At 37.3% G+C, this 12,510-nt stretch overlaps 1 protein-coding gene across 2 annotated transcripts; it reads right to left on the bottom strand.

The window, feature by feature from the left end:
* Window positions 1-414: 414 nt before the first annotated feature.
* Window positions 415-12,207, bottom strand: TLR3 (toll like receptor 3). 2 transcript variants are annotated; one of them, XM_050973809.1, is made up of 6 exons: window positions 12,099-12,207; window positions 11,703-11,900; window positions 8,927-9,375; window positions 7,506-7,697; window positions 4,108-5,933; window positions 415-3,281 (listed from the first exon to the last, which is right to left on the bottom strand). In XM_050973809.1, the coding sequence occupies exons 3-6, from the start codon at window positions 9,368-9,370 to the stop codon at window positions 3,053-3,055; spliced, it is 2,691 nt and encodes an 896-aa protein (XP_050829766.1). In that variant the 5' UTR covers window positions 9,371-9,375; window positions 11,703-11,900; window positions 12,099-12,207; the 3' UTR covers window positions 415-3,052. The 2 variants fall into 2 exon arrangements, with proteins under 2 accessions (XP_050829766.1, XP_050829765.1); XM_050973808.1 differs by lacking the exon at window positions 11,703-11,900.
* Between the last annotated feature and the right edge of the window lie 303 nt (window positions 12,208-12,510).

Here is a 12,510-nt window from a genome sequence, read left to right as displayed (position 1 = left end):
ATCTCAACCCATGGTCTTTACCTTTTGTGCCTCCAGTTCTGCTCTCCAGCCTGCCAGGGGAGGGAGGAGTGAGCAAGCAGCACATGGTATAGAATTCTAAACTGGGGAATACTACTCCTAAGCCATGACACACTGTCATTCAAGAGCTGCAAAAACAGTCAGGTTCCACTCCAAATCTCCAGACTTGAGCATTCTGCCTCACTCAAGTCCTTTACATATTCTGCTTTTAATACAAATGGCTCTTCTTTAATCCTATGTAACATTTTTGATATTACAAGTTTGGAACTACTTTTCATTTATTTGGTGTTCAATTCATCAGCAAATCAGCATAATGTAATCTGATGCTGCCCACTGCAATGAGACTGCCCAGTTCAGAAACAGACTGTGAATCCTGAAAGCACTTACAACTGTTAGTCATAGTAACCAAAGCATTTATTTACTCTCATTAAAATTGTCAAACAAATCTACAGGAGCAGACAGAAGTGGGTAACTTTAGAAAAACAGGGGAAATTTATAGGAAAACTTAAGGTCTGATGTAACTGTGATTATTACTTTTGTGCCCTTTTTTTATACATTATGAACCTTTTTTTAATTTTATACATTTTGAACCTTTATAATGTCTTTTTCTGTGGTAGATTATTTTAAACTTAATCTAGGTACTAAAATAACTGTTTAGAACATATACATAATATTTTTATAATTTAAAGGGATTTTTCATTCATCACCAAGTACTTCTTGTTTGCATTCCTAGTTGTATTACAAACCTAAGCATTTATAAGATTTTTTACACTGTTCTGAAACCAATTTTGGGAGCTTTTGTAGTGACTAGAAAAATCTTTAAGAATTTAGACATGCTGTCATTTGTCAGGCTCTAAGGGTCAGAAAAGACCATTAGATAATCTAGTCTGATCTCTTGTATCACATTTCACTGCGGCATTTCTCCATGTGTTCTCTTCATCTTTATGTTATTTTTAATATCCAGGTGAATACTAATAAGATCTATGTGATCTACTAGCATTTTCTAACCAATTTATATTGATATGGAAAGAGAAATTCTGGTGCTATGTGTCACTGCAGATTCAGGACAGGAACTGTGTCACATGTTAGTCTTTAAGTAAGGGAAAGAACAGTTGATATGGTGCATACCTGACACACCATAATTACCAACTTGCCTCCTCAACTTTCATGGCCTAAGCATGAAGAAAGAATTTGTCACTTCGCCTGAAAAGGTGAGAAAGATGAGATGAAAGCGATGAAAGCTTCACAATGGGGATAATCCTATTACTGTAATTAGGGAATCATCATCTATCACTTCAGCTGTAAACAGAACTTGTTTTGTTTTCACTCAGGACTTCCCCAGCAAGTGAAGACATCTGAACCCCCTTCACTATTCCAGTGCATGAGAAATCCTATTTAACTAATTATTTCTCTTGTTTAGGTTTTTATCACCATGGGACTAGGAAACCTATTAAAACCCATTTTTTCATCTACACATATAGCAAATAATGAGAAAAGCTGTTTAAAATGTGAAGTATAGGACTGTTTTCTTAAGCAGTAAAACAGCATTCTTGTAGCAATAGTGGTATTGAAGTTGATGAGGGAAATGCTAGGGGGAAAAAGCAATTTAAAAATATCCCTGAGCTATTGAAGGACCACAGACCTACTAAAAGCTGACAAAGTTTTAAAAGGTCCTTGCAGCAGCAATCAAATTTTAGCAAAACTATACAAATGTCTGCCTTGTGTCTAATTTACAATAACTTGTGCTCAAATTCACCATAAAATTTTAGCCAGTGTTAAAGATTATAAACACTCTTGAAAGCACATTTTGCTCAGCCTCAAGCTGCTAGGCCATATGTTTGAACCTTAATGCCCTGGCAATTGCCATCTAGCCCACATTTCTGTAAAATATGTTCAGGAAAAAAATCAAACTAACTTGATATGCAAGAAATGAACTACAGAATTCTATCTGATTTTTTTAGAGTTTTCTTTTTAGATATCAAAGGCAAAGCTGTGCATAGAGGGAAACAAAAAAATTGAAATTAATCTAGTGTTGAAATTTTTTTCCCACTCCACCTCTAACTGGGGTCACAATAATGTTTCTGATACTATTTAAAACAATTTCTTTGTTTTTGTTGTTGTTGCTTTACCAGTAACAAAATTTTTGGTAATGAAATTGCAGTAGCACCACTTTCTCCACAAAGTTGTCTTCTCGTTATATTATAAAAATATCTGTGCCCTTATTCATTTTTTATAGGTGCAGCAGCTGTGCCTTGGCCACACTTCACATTGATTTCAAGTTCTGTGTACAGGCCCACATCCAGTTTTGTGTGCATTCTAAGAATCAATATGACATCTCTCAGTGTTAATGTCCTGCCAGCTCTCTGAATTTCACCAGAGAAGAGCAAAAATTCTTTTACCTGATACCAAATTTCTTAAATCAAGTGACTCATCAGCCTGAAAGTCACTTTTTGATAGCAACCAGTATTAGACCCCTCAGAAGGCATAATCACAAAGCTATTAAAACTCACTTTGAAGCTCACTTTTGAACTGCAAATTCTTGTTTTGAATTACAGAAGTAATTTTCTATGTTACTTAATGTGTTTCACAAGGAAAGCTTTCCAGCTGGAGATACTGAATCCCCCATGTTTCAAAAGCAAGAGCTAGTGTCCACTCTACCTTCTACAAAGATTTTGCTGTTTTATCATTAATGCATTTTCTTTTCTATATCCCCTTAGAGAGTCTGTCTTTTCTACTCTACATCATTTCATAGAACATCAGGGGTTCTCATGGCTTTTCAGAATTTCTACCACATTTTTAATACACTGATTGAAATGACTATCCACCATGATCCCTTTTAACATCACTTCAGTGCAGCTGAGTTAAAATATCATCAAAAATATTAATATAAACAAATACATTTAAGTTATAGCGCCCATTACATATATTTACAGGATGACAAACCTTTTCAGACCTTCATGAAGACTTGCTAATTTTCCAGTGGTAGAAAATATACAATAAAATGACCCCACAATTCAAATCTGTAGTTCAAAAATCATTCCACTTTACTTTTACTTTTAAGTGCCATCACTAATTGCTGATGAAATGCACTAACTCGTTCCTTCTGGGCTGGCCAGTTCAAGATGCAGCGAGATCTGAACATTCCTCTTCTCAGGTGCAGTGCATGATACAACTTGTAATCTTGGATATCATCAAGAAAGATCAGTATGATGGAGTCCCGACTTTGTTCAATAGCTTGCTGGAGAGCATGATACACCTTGAAACTGAAGCAAAAATAAGGCAAAATCAGTGTTTTCTTTTAAAAAATAAAAAGAGAAAGAAAAGATTAACAGGGGTCTTAATGTCTATTTTGTGATATACAATGGTTATTACTTTTCTTAAATTAGTTGCCTCTAACTAAAAAAAAAATAAAATAATGCTCTAAAAGTATAATTTAAGTGTACTGTCTTGATATAGCCTTGTTTAGCAAAATCCCTTTCTTTATGAGACCACTATATAAAAATAGTGAAAAGACTAATTTAAAGGCAAACAAAAATATTCTTTCAATGCTAGTGGTCTCACTCATTGTTGCTCTTCTTCAAATGTGTGATTTAAGGAAAGCAGTCTGCAAAGATGTCAGCCTAACTTGAGAAAAAAACCCCAACCAAACAAAACAAAGCAAAATACAGCCCCTCCACAAAAAAAAAAAAACCCAAAAAAAAAACAAAAGCATAAAGAAAACCAACAAACCAACCAACCAAAAAAAAAAACCCAAAAACCACAACAAAAACAAACCTAAAACCCAAACAAATAAATCAAACAAACAAACAAACAAAAAACCCACAAAAACCATCCAAGAAAATGCCTAAAACATTGACTTAAATATTCAAATATACACTACCGTATGTGTGAAACAATTAGCTTTATTAACTTAGGAATTATTTTGAAGTATATTTTACAATATATTAGGTAAATATATTGAGGTAGATTTTGAGAGGGTATTTTTCATTAAATGCTATTTTTTATTAAATTACAATTAAAAAATGGTCTTATTAAAATATATCTTAAGAAATTTTTCCCCTTACAGATAAAATTTCAAATCCTACTCACTTTTTACACCAGGGATCCTGTAAAAGGTGTTCAGTCACAACAAAAATAATCTTCCTGCTCATTTTTATGCTGTTAATTGTGGCTTCAAATACACATACACCTGCTTCAAAATCCCGTTCTTCTAAACAAAACTTAATTTCAAAGTGGTTATTTTTTTCCAGAGACATGAAATTTTTAGACACCCAATTCTTGTCTTCTCTTGCATGAATAACATAGGCATCATAATCATACTCTTCCTCTTGTCTCTCAAATTCTTTAAAACCAAGCATTCGATTGACTAAAATATTCCAGTAGAAAGCTATTCTCCACCCTTCAAAATGGATGGTAAGGACAATAAAAATGAATAGCATCACAATACTGGAAGAGATCACAAAAAGAAGTTTAAAAGGAGCACTGTCTTTGCAGGCTGAACTATCAAAATACAAAACCAGACTACCATGATATTTAGGTGGGGTGTTGCAAATGTACTGGGACCTCAATCCAGGTATATCTGCTTGGGTCTCATTAAGCCAATCAGCAAACCAAGCAATGCTTTCACAGGTACAATCAAATGGATTGGAATCCATCTCTAGTCTTCTCAAACTCCTGAAAGGTGGGCCAAATACTTTTTCTTCAACTGAGGTTATCAGATTTTTCTGAAGGTTCAATGAATTCAGAGAGGCTTGGTCATCGAACAGAGCTGCTGGAAGCAAATTCAAATTATTTGAGCCTAAATCCAAGTGTTTTAATTGAAACAGACCCTTGAAAACCTGAACCGGAATTTCATCAAGCCCATTTGATTTTAAATTAAGAATTTGCAAATTGGGAAGACCCTTTAAAAAAAGAACAGGGCCATCTGGATTTGCATGTTTCCAAAGCCGGGCTAAATTATTGTGCTGCAAATCCAAGATGTCAAGTTTGTCAAGTCCATCAAACAAGTCTTCTTTTATGTTTGCTATGTTGTTATTGCTGATGTCCAGGACAGTGAGGTTTCGTAGAGGATGAAAAGGTGAAGGAGAAAGTGCCAGATTACTGCAGCCTACCTTCCTCAGCATCAGTTTTCTAAGGCTTGGGACAAAAATGAATGATTCACTTTGCAAAGTCAAGTTTTTATTATAGGAAAGATAAATATCTTGTAGATTATTGAGACCTTTAAACTCATGACCTGTAAGCTGTTGACTAATTTCATTGAGACCAAGATCAAGAATTTTCAGGTGTCCCAGGGAAGAAAATGCCCCACTTTCTATTGTAGAGATTCTGGTTTTTGTGAGGTTGAGAACCTGTAAGCTAGAATTAGCAAGTGATGAAAATGTTTTATTAGTTATTCTTTGTAAATTTATGTTGCAGTTGCAGAGACTCAGATATTTCAGGTTGTTCAGACCTGTGAACATATTAGCAGTAATTCCTGGAAAATTGTTATTATCCATTATAAGGTACTCCAGGTGGTATAGCCAATGAAAAGAAAAATCTTCAATTTTCCCAGTAAGTGAGTTTATGAGATTCAAATATTTAAGGCTGGATAATCCATAAAATAAACGTGAAGATACACGAATATTATTAAACTTCAGGTTTAAGTACTGTAAACTTGAAAGCCACTGAAATGAGTCATTTTCTATGACAGAGAGAGAATTTTGGGAAAGGTTTAAAATGGTAAGATTTGTTCCTTGCAGTCCCTGGAAAGTTGACTTGCCAATGTAGGAAAGTTTCACATGGCTCAGTGAGAGGTTTCGAATTGCTGTGTTTGATAATTCTGTACAAAGTTTCTTTGTGCGATTTTCACCAAGTTCAACATTGTTCAGTATGAGGCCACACAAATTTCCAATTGTATGGAAACATCCTGGATGAAACTGAAAGGACAAGAAAAAAAAAGTCTTGAGCTAAACAAGGGGATTATGTAAGAAAGTTGTCCAATAAAACGAAAACTTGGAAAGGCTTTCAAACGTGATTTCCAAGAAGAATAGAACTCCTAAACTCAGACTGCTCAATAGCCAAGTTCAGACAAACACTTTTTGGAGTTTACACCTCTTGTGACAACAGTTCTACCATTTATAACATGATTATCATAAATCTGAGTAGTATTATTTTAGAAGAAGACAGAAAATGGCTTAGTGAGATGCAAGTTTGTATCCAACAACCAAAACTCCTTCTCTGGAAGTATCCTAAAATTTTTGATATCTTTCTTCAGTTTCCTTTTATTGGTATCTGCTAGGTATACTAATTTACTAGTTTTTAGGTCTGCAGACAGACAAGAAACCCAGTTTCTCTGTGCAAGCCGAAGCTACTATGAAATCTAATGCTATACACTTGGTTTCACAGTATGGATCGCAAGTTTTTATCATAGTGCTGGCCCCTCATCTTGATTAAGCTATCAGCTGAGGCATTAAATACTCCCTTTTTCAGAATGATTCAAATGCATAAGGCTGCTTTTTAAATAGCAGTACTGCAAAACCAGAGTAGCTGAAAGTGGCACAAAGTAGCAGCGCCCAAGAAAGGAGTAGTGCCATTTACCATCCTTGTGCCAGAATAGCCCCACTTGCAGTCACACAATGAACCAGGTAGGGAATGAGTGTGCCTACAAGCTAACCAAGCCAAAACACCTGTAGAGTTTCCCCAGTGGTCCAGCACCTAGCCTCATAAAAGCTGGTATCAGGAAGAGGGAGGGATGAAGAGGCCAAGTAAATGAGGATGGTGGGATTCACTCTTAGCAGAGATACAAAATTATACCACCTTAAAATATTCTTGTAGGTTCAAGGTACCTATTTTTTAGAGATTAATCAACTGGGAAACAAAGCAAAAGAAACAAACAAAACCCAAATGAACCAAGGAAATTCAGTATTCATGTGCTGAGGGGCAACCAGTTTAGAATTGCCACACTTAACCATCACTCTTCAAAGAATCAAAACACTGAAAAGCAGATCAGATAGCACAGATGGAAGACAAAGCACACGTGGGGTTTTTTTAAAGGAGCGGGTATATGTTTCTGAAATGATTATTTCTCTGATGTTCTCACAGCCACAAGTTGAACACTCTCTTTGATTAATTGGGAAGTGAAACCTAGATTGTATAATCAGACTTGCACAGTACCACACTTTTTACCCACTTAGAAAGTGTGTCGGGCCTTCACCTTCAGCACATGCAAAAAAAGTTTTGCACAGAAAATAGCTGGTAAGGATTCTAAGAGCATCTCAATTTAGGTCTGGCTTGAGACCTCTGATCTACATGAAACCAGCCTTTGCTGATTTCAGTGGCAAAACAGTAATTCTGTAAATCACTGCTGGAGGTCAGGAGGAATGCTGTATAAAATAGAATGGGTTTTGGACCTCAGTGGATCAGAACTGTAATGTAAATGCCATACAACCATAAAGGATAGTTCCATTTTATACTTACACCTGTTAAATTTCTGTTGAAATGCTTCCTACCTCTTTTAGTGGATTTGATGACAAATCAAGACTATTCAATGAGGTGTTGCTAAGAAAACTGAAGTCTTCCTTTTTCAACTCAGTGATTTGATTGCTCTCCAACATGAGTACATGAAGTTTCTCCAACTGTTGCTCCAATCCTAAATTGGCTGACTTCAAAGAATTATGAGATAGGTCCAAAATTTTCAAGTTCTGGAGAGAAGATGCAAGAAAAAAAAGTACAATTTTTTTTTAAATTTTGATTTTATGTAATACACAGAAAAAATTGGGAATATTTCATTAGAGTATAACTGATTAGAAATTAGTTGCAATACTACACTTAAAATAAATGTATAATACAGAAATGGCAGCTTCAAGCTCCTACTGGAAGAAGTATTCTGAATTTTTCACACCAGTAACTTTCATGGTATTAATGGTATTAACCTGCTAATGTATCTACTGCAAACCAAAGTAGATTTAGTTCCTTGATTCACTGATTCATCTGATCCTGCCTCAGATAAAGTGATAAATGCAAAAGTCTACAGCTGGCTGCAGTTACAACTACTGCAGTATTAAACATTGCATTCCGTGCAATGTTTAATACATTTTCAGCGTGGTCCAGCCCCGTAATGGAATGAGGAAGGTGAAGTTCCCAACATGGAAGCTGGTTGCACTCGCTTGTATTTAGTTGTGCCAGCAGTCCTACAATGCAAGCAAGTACACCTCATGCAATTGTGCTGGAATACTGAGTTTAGCAGGAAAGTTCAGACTGACTCAAAACCACATGCACACTCATTGGAACACTGAGTGACAATTAGTACCTACACATTGTCCTTACTTTACTTTTTTTTGTCCTTAGGCTCTTCCCTTTGCATGAGTCCTGCCTGGTGCAAAGATAGTGAAATAGTCCTTCCCTGCTTTCTGTGGTGGTCCCCCAATCTCTGCTACAGACAAGAATATTTAACCACATGTAAACTACCAGAGAAAGTAAAGGTACAATAAAAACATTTTTACTCTTTCTCAGTTCTTAAAGTCCTGAGAGACACTACATTCAGCCTAAACAATGGCCTTCCTGGTTTGAATACTTAAACCTCAACCTTGAGAATTGAGGTTACCAGCTACCCAGGCAGCTCAGATTCCACAGCATCCACTTTGCTATTCTCATCTGCTGCTGCTATTGGCTCAGCACACATCCTGCATGGGAGAGATGCTTCAAAGGGATGCAATACGGAAAAAGGAATGGAGAGCATTGACTCACAAAGATGACTGAGACTCCAACATGCTATAACAGAAGAAGCCACAAGGCCTCTTCTGCAGCAAAAATCAGTGAAAGATTATATGTTGGGTATTTTGAGATATCAAGGAAGTTCTGCATAACACTGGACAATACAGTAAATTTCCCATTTATACTTTACATGAAAAGGTGTATTTCTAACTCTTACCTTCAGGGCTTTGAAAGGATGATTTTTTATATTTAGTCTGTTGTATCCTAGACTGAGCTCAGTCAGGTTGGTGCAGGAAGCAAAGACTCTGTCAGGGAGCTTATACAATTCATTATGTTCTAACTTCAGAATCTGCAACAGGGGCACATTTTGGCACAATTCTGGTTGCAGTTTAGAGATGCTGTTGTAGCCTGCATTCAAGAAAACCAACTGGCTGTACTTGGTCAAATTTGCAGGACCTAGCTGTTTTAGCTGATTATGAGAAATGTCCAAACTCGTTATATTGTTTGGAAGATCAGAGGGAATTTGAGTCAGCTTTAGGTGACTGCAGTCAGCCATTTCATTTTGGATATGACATTGCTTTCCAGTTGATGCACATGGCCAGAAGACAAACATCAGTCTGACACATAAGCTGCTCCACCAAAGAATAGCGTTTCGCATCATTCTATCTGCAAAGGCAAAAAGAACACTGCAGATTACAATCATTTCGACATGACTTGAGTCTTCAACTGAAAGCTAAGCAAGCAAGGCTTAAAAAATATGTGATTTCATAGTAAGCAAACAGTGGTTTTTTAACCCATGAATTTTTTCTGCATTTATTTCTGCAGAAGAGTTATGTCTAATAATATCTCTAAATAAATACTTTTATTTAAAAGCAACATTGTTTTGCACAAAAATAGATATATTCAAAAAGCGACCAACTTTATCTATTATCAATGAACAATTCCAATCGCTTTCTCTTTTCTGATTAACTTTGCATTGCTTTAACATTCATAAAATACAATAAACATGACAAATTGTACATAAGCATCTCAATATTAGTAACTAATCTCTGAGCTTAATTACATCTAAAATATTTATAGTTATATGCAGTAAAAATACATAATATATCACTTCTTTCTTTTACTGTTCTTGCCAGTTTTTATTTTACAAGTCAATCACACAAAATTCTGTCTTTCCATCTTATAAAGAAAGAAGGAATACCAGGCTATAGAAACATATATGAGAAAGTAAGAACACACAAAATAAATCAGTACCAACCTAATCAGAGAAATAAACAGATAACAGCCAAGGTGTAGAGGAGACACTGCCCCTAGATTCAATATATTTATCCAAATACTTTCAGGAAAACTTATACCTTTAAGAATTTATATACTCCACTCCATTTATATCTTTTGGTCATTTAGATTAGGATATCAACACTGAAACTGTAATTTTCAATGTCTCTACCTGTTTTGTCATTACATTTCTAATGAATCTTAGGCTTTTTCATATTTTGTTCCTTTTCCATTTGGTATCCATTAAATTCACCTGGTGATCTTGTAATGAAATTTTATTGTGCAAAGAAAGAAAATTAATTCCATAAAAATTCTGATGAGAGCAGAGCTGTGAGAGCTCAGAAGGGTTTGACTAGCCTTCTGAGTCATAGAGCTTGTCTAATTAAATGGCATTTCTTCTAATCAAAAGAAGAGTCCTCTGTATCTTCCATATTATTCTCTACAGAACTAATCTTTAGTAGAGGGAGAACATACATTGTGAGTGCTTGCCAGAACGTTTTTTTCATGCTGCAGCAGAGGACAGTAAGCTTAGGTTCCTGTCTTCAATATTTTTCTTTTTTAAAAAATAGAAAGCTTATACTTTCAACCCTGATGTGTGACAGTGTCTCCAGTCTTGATACACACTTATCTGTATGGCCTTCTGCCAACAAACTTGGAACCTACCTACCAACCTCAATTTACCAATTAGTTCAGTCTCAGCAGGATGGGCTCCCAGGCAGAGAAGGCTATTAGTGCCCCAGTACAGAACAGGCTTTAGATGGGAATAAACCTGCCTAGACTTAGCAGGAAGCTAGAGGAGCCTCTCAAAAGACTAACTCATGGGAAGTGTGAGCTTTCTTTCTTCTACAGCTCCCATTTTCCTTTGCTAGGAAGCTGTGTTTAATTAATATGATCGAGCTTTGAGCACATTAGACTATCACACTTTAGCAAACAATGAAACAAGAAATGAGAAGAGAAATTAAGCCTGCACATTTGTATAGAAAAAAGGAAGAATTCTTCATAACTGATGTTTTCTAAAGAAACAAATTTCCACTAGCATAACAAAACACTCTAAGGAGTTGACAGTGTAACCTGCAGCCAAACAGGAGCTTAGCAGGTCAGACCCCAGCAGAGTTTGATTCCATAGCTGACATGCCTTTTCAGAGGGCATGCATTAGTACTGCTCCAGTGGCAAGAAGTCACATTATAGTGGCCAGAGGGGAATCTCATGGCTGCCTTTTTGGGAGCAACCTGGCCATCTAAGGGGAGACAGTTGTATAATCCAGTAGGAGTGGGGGTACAAGCAAGGGATAGAGGGACATAAAACATTGCAAAGGCACACACAACGGATTACAAAAGATGGGTTAAAATAAACCTTAATGAAAAAAACAATTCCCTGCTGGGTACTGCATGTCAGGCTGACCCACATCCTGCAGCTCTTATAGCCTGGCTCTCCACTTATCTGCCACCGGTAAATGGGGAGGAGGAGGGGACAACAAACTCTTGGTCCTGCCGACAGCTGCTTCTATGCATAGCCCCCGTATCCCTGTAGCTGAGAAAATAAAGGACCACTTATCCTACCTCTTTCCTGTGCACCCCAACTGCTGGAAACACTAAGGAAGACAAAAGGGAAGCTTATCTGTGCCAGAAGCTTGCATCCTGGTCTGCATCATTCTCAAGGCTTGTTTTAGGGTGACCAGCCAGCTGCTGGTTCCTGCAGCAATTGTGGCCAGGCTCACCTTTAAGTTTGAAAGGCGGAAGAAATGTACTGCGCAATCACAAACCAGGTTCTTTAGCTGACTTCCAGCGAGGCCAAATGGGCTGCCTTTTCCTGGATATTTCATTGTAAAAAGTCTGGAACCAGCTTTAGGTGTTTTAGCTGTATCTGGGGGTCCAGTGAAGAAAGCACACACCCACTGTCAAAATTCAGGGACAGCCTTTCAGGTGGGCAAAAGAAAGAAATACAGTTTTAACATTATGAGCAAGAACTTTAAAAACTGGCGCTGACTTGGCTAACTTGCAAGTGAAGAAAAATCCAGTATCAAGGAAATCACCCGAACTCCTGAGCAGCGCTTTACCTTTGCACCTCGATATTCACATTTCTTACTTTGAAGTGAAGAATTTTACCGACTCACCTCTGCGGACTTTATCCCTGTGTGTCTGGAAGCATCCCACCTCTGCACTTGTTTCTCAGCACACGAAAACCGTGAGGAAACACTCTGCCCAGAGCCAGAAGTGAAACCGAAAGCCGAGGGAAGCGGGGAGCAGCGGGGCCGGCTCCGGCAGTCGGCGGGATCAGCGTCCCGAGCAGCGGCAGCCGCGGTCCCCCGTCCGCAGCGAACCCTCCTGAGATGAGAGGTTTCAGAGGTGCTGAGGATGGAGATAGCTCCTAACCCCACAGTCGGGCTGCTGCTTGTGGATGCTGAGCACGAGTAAACGAATTGAAACATACAGATTTATCACAAAAAAAGCAGGAAAGAGCAGACCTGAACACTAAAGATCTGAGTCAAGTCTTGTCGGGGGACTTCCTGCAACATCAAGGCAGCA

Source organism: Serinus canaria, chromosome 4, assembly GCF_022539315.1.
Source record: "Serinus canaria isolate serCan28SL12 chromosome 4, serCan2020, whole genome shotgun sequence".
Classification (NCBI taxonomy): Eukaryota; Metazoa; Chordata; class Aves; order Passeriformes; family Fringillidae; genus Serinus; species Serinus canaria.
The sequence above is the reverse complement of the archived record's forward strand: the minus strand, read 5'-3'. Positions and strand labels throughout refer to the sequence as shown.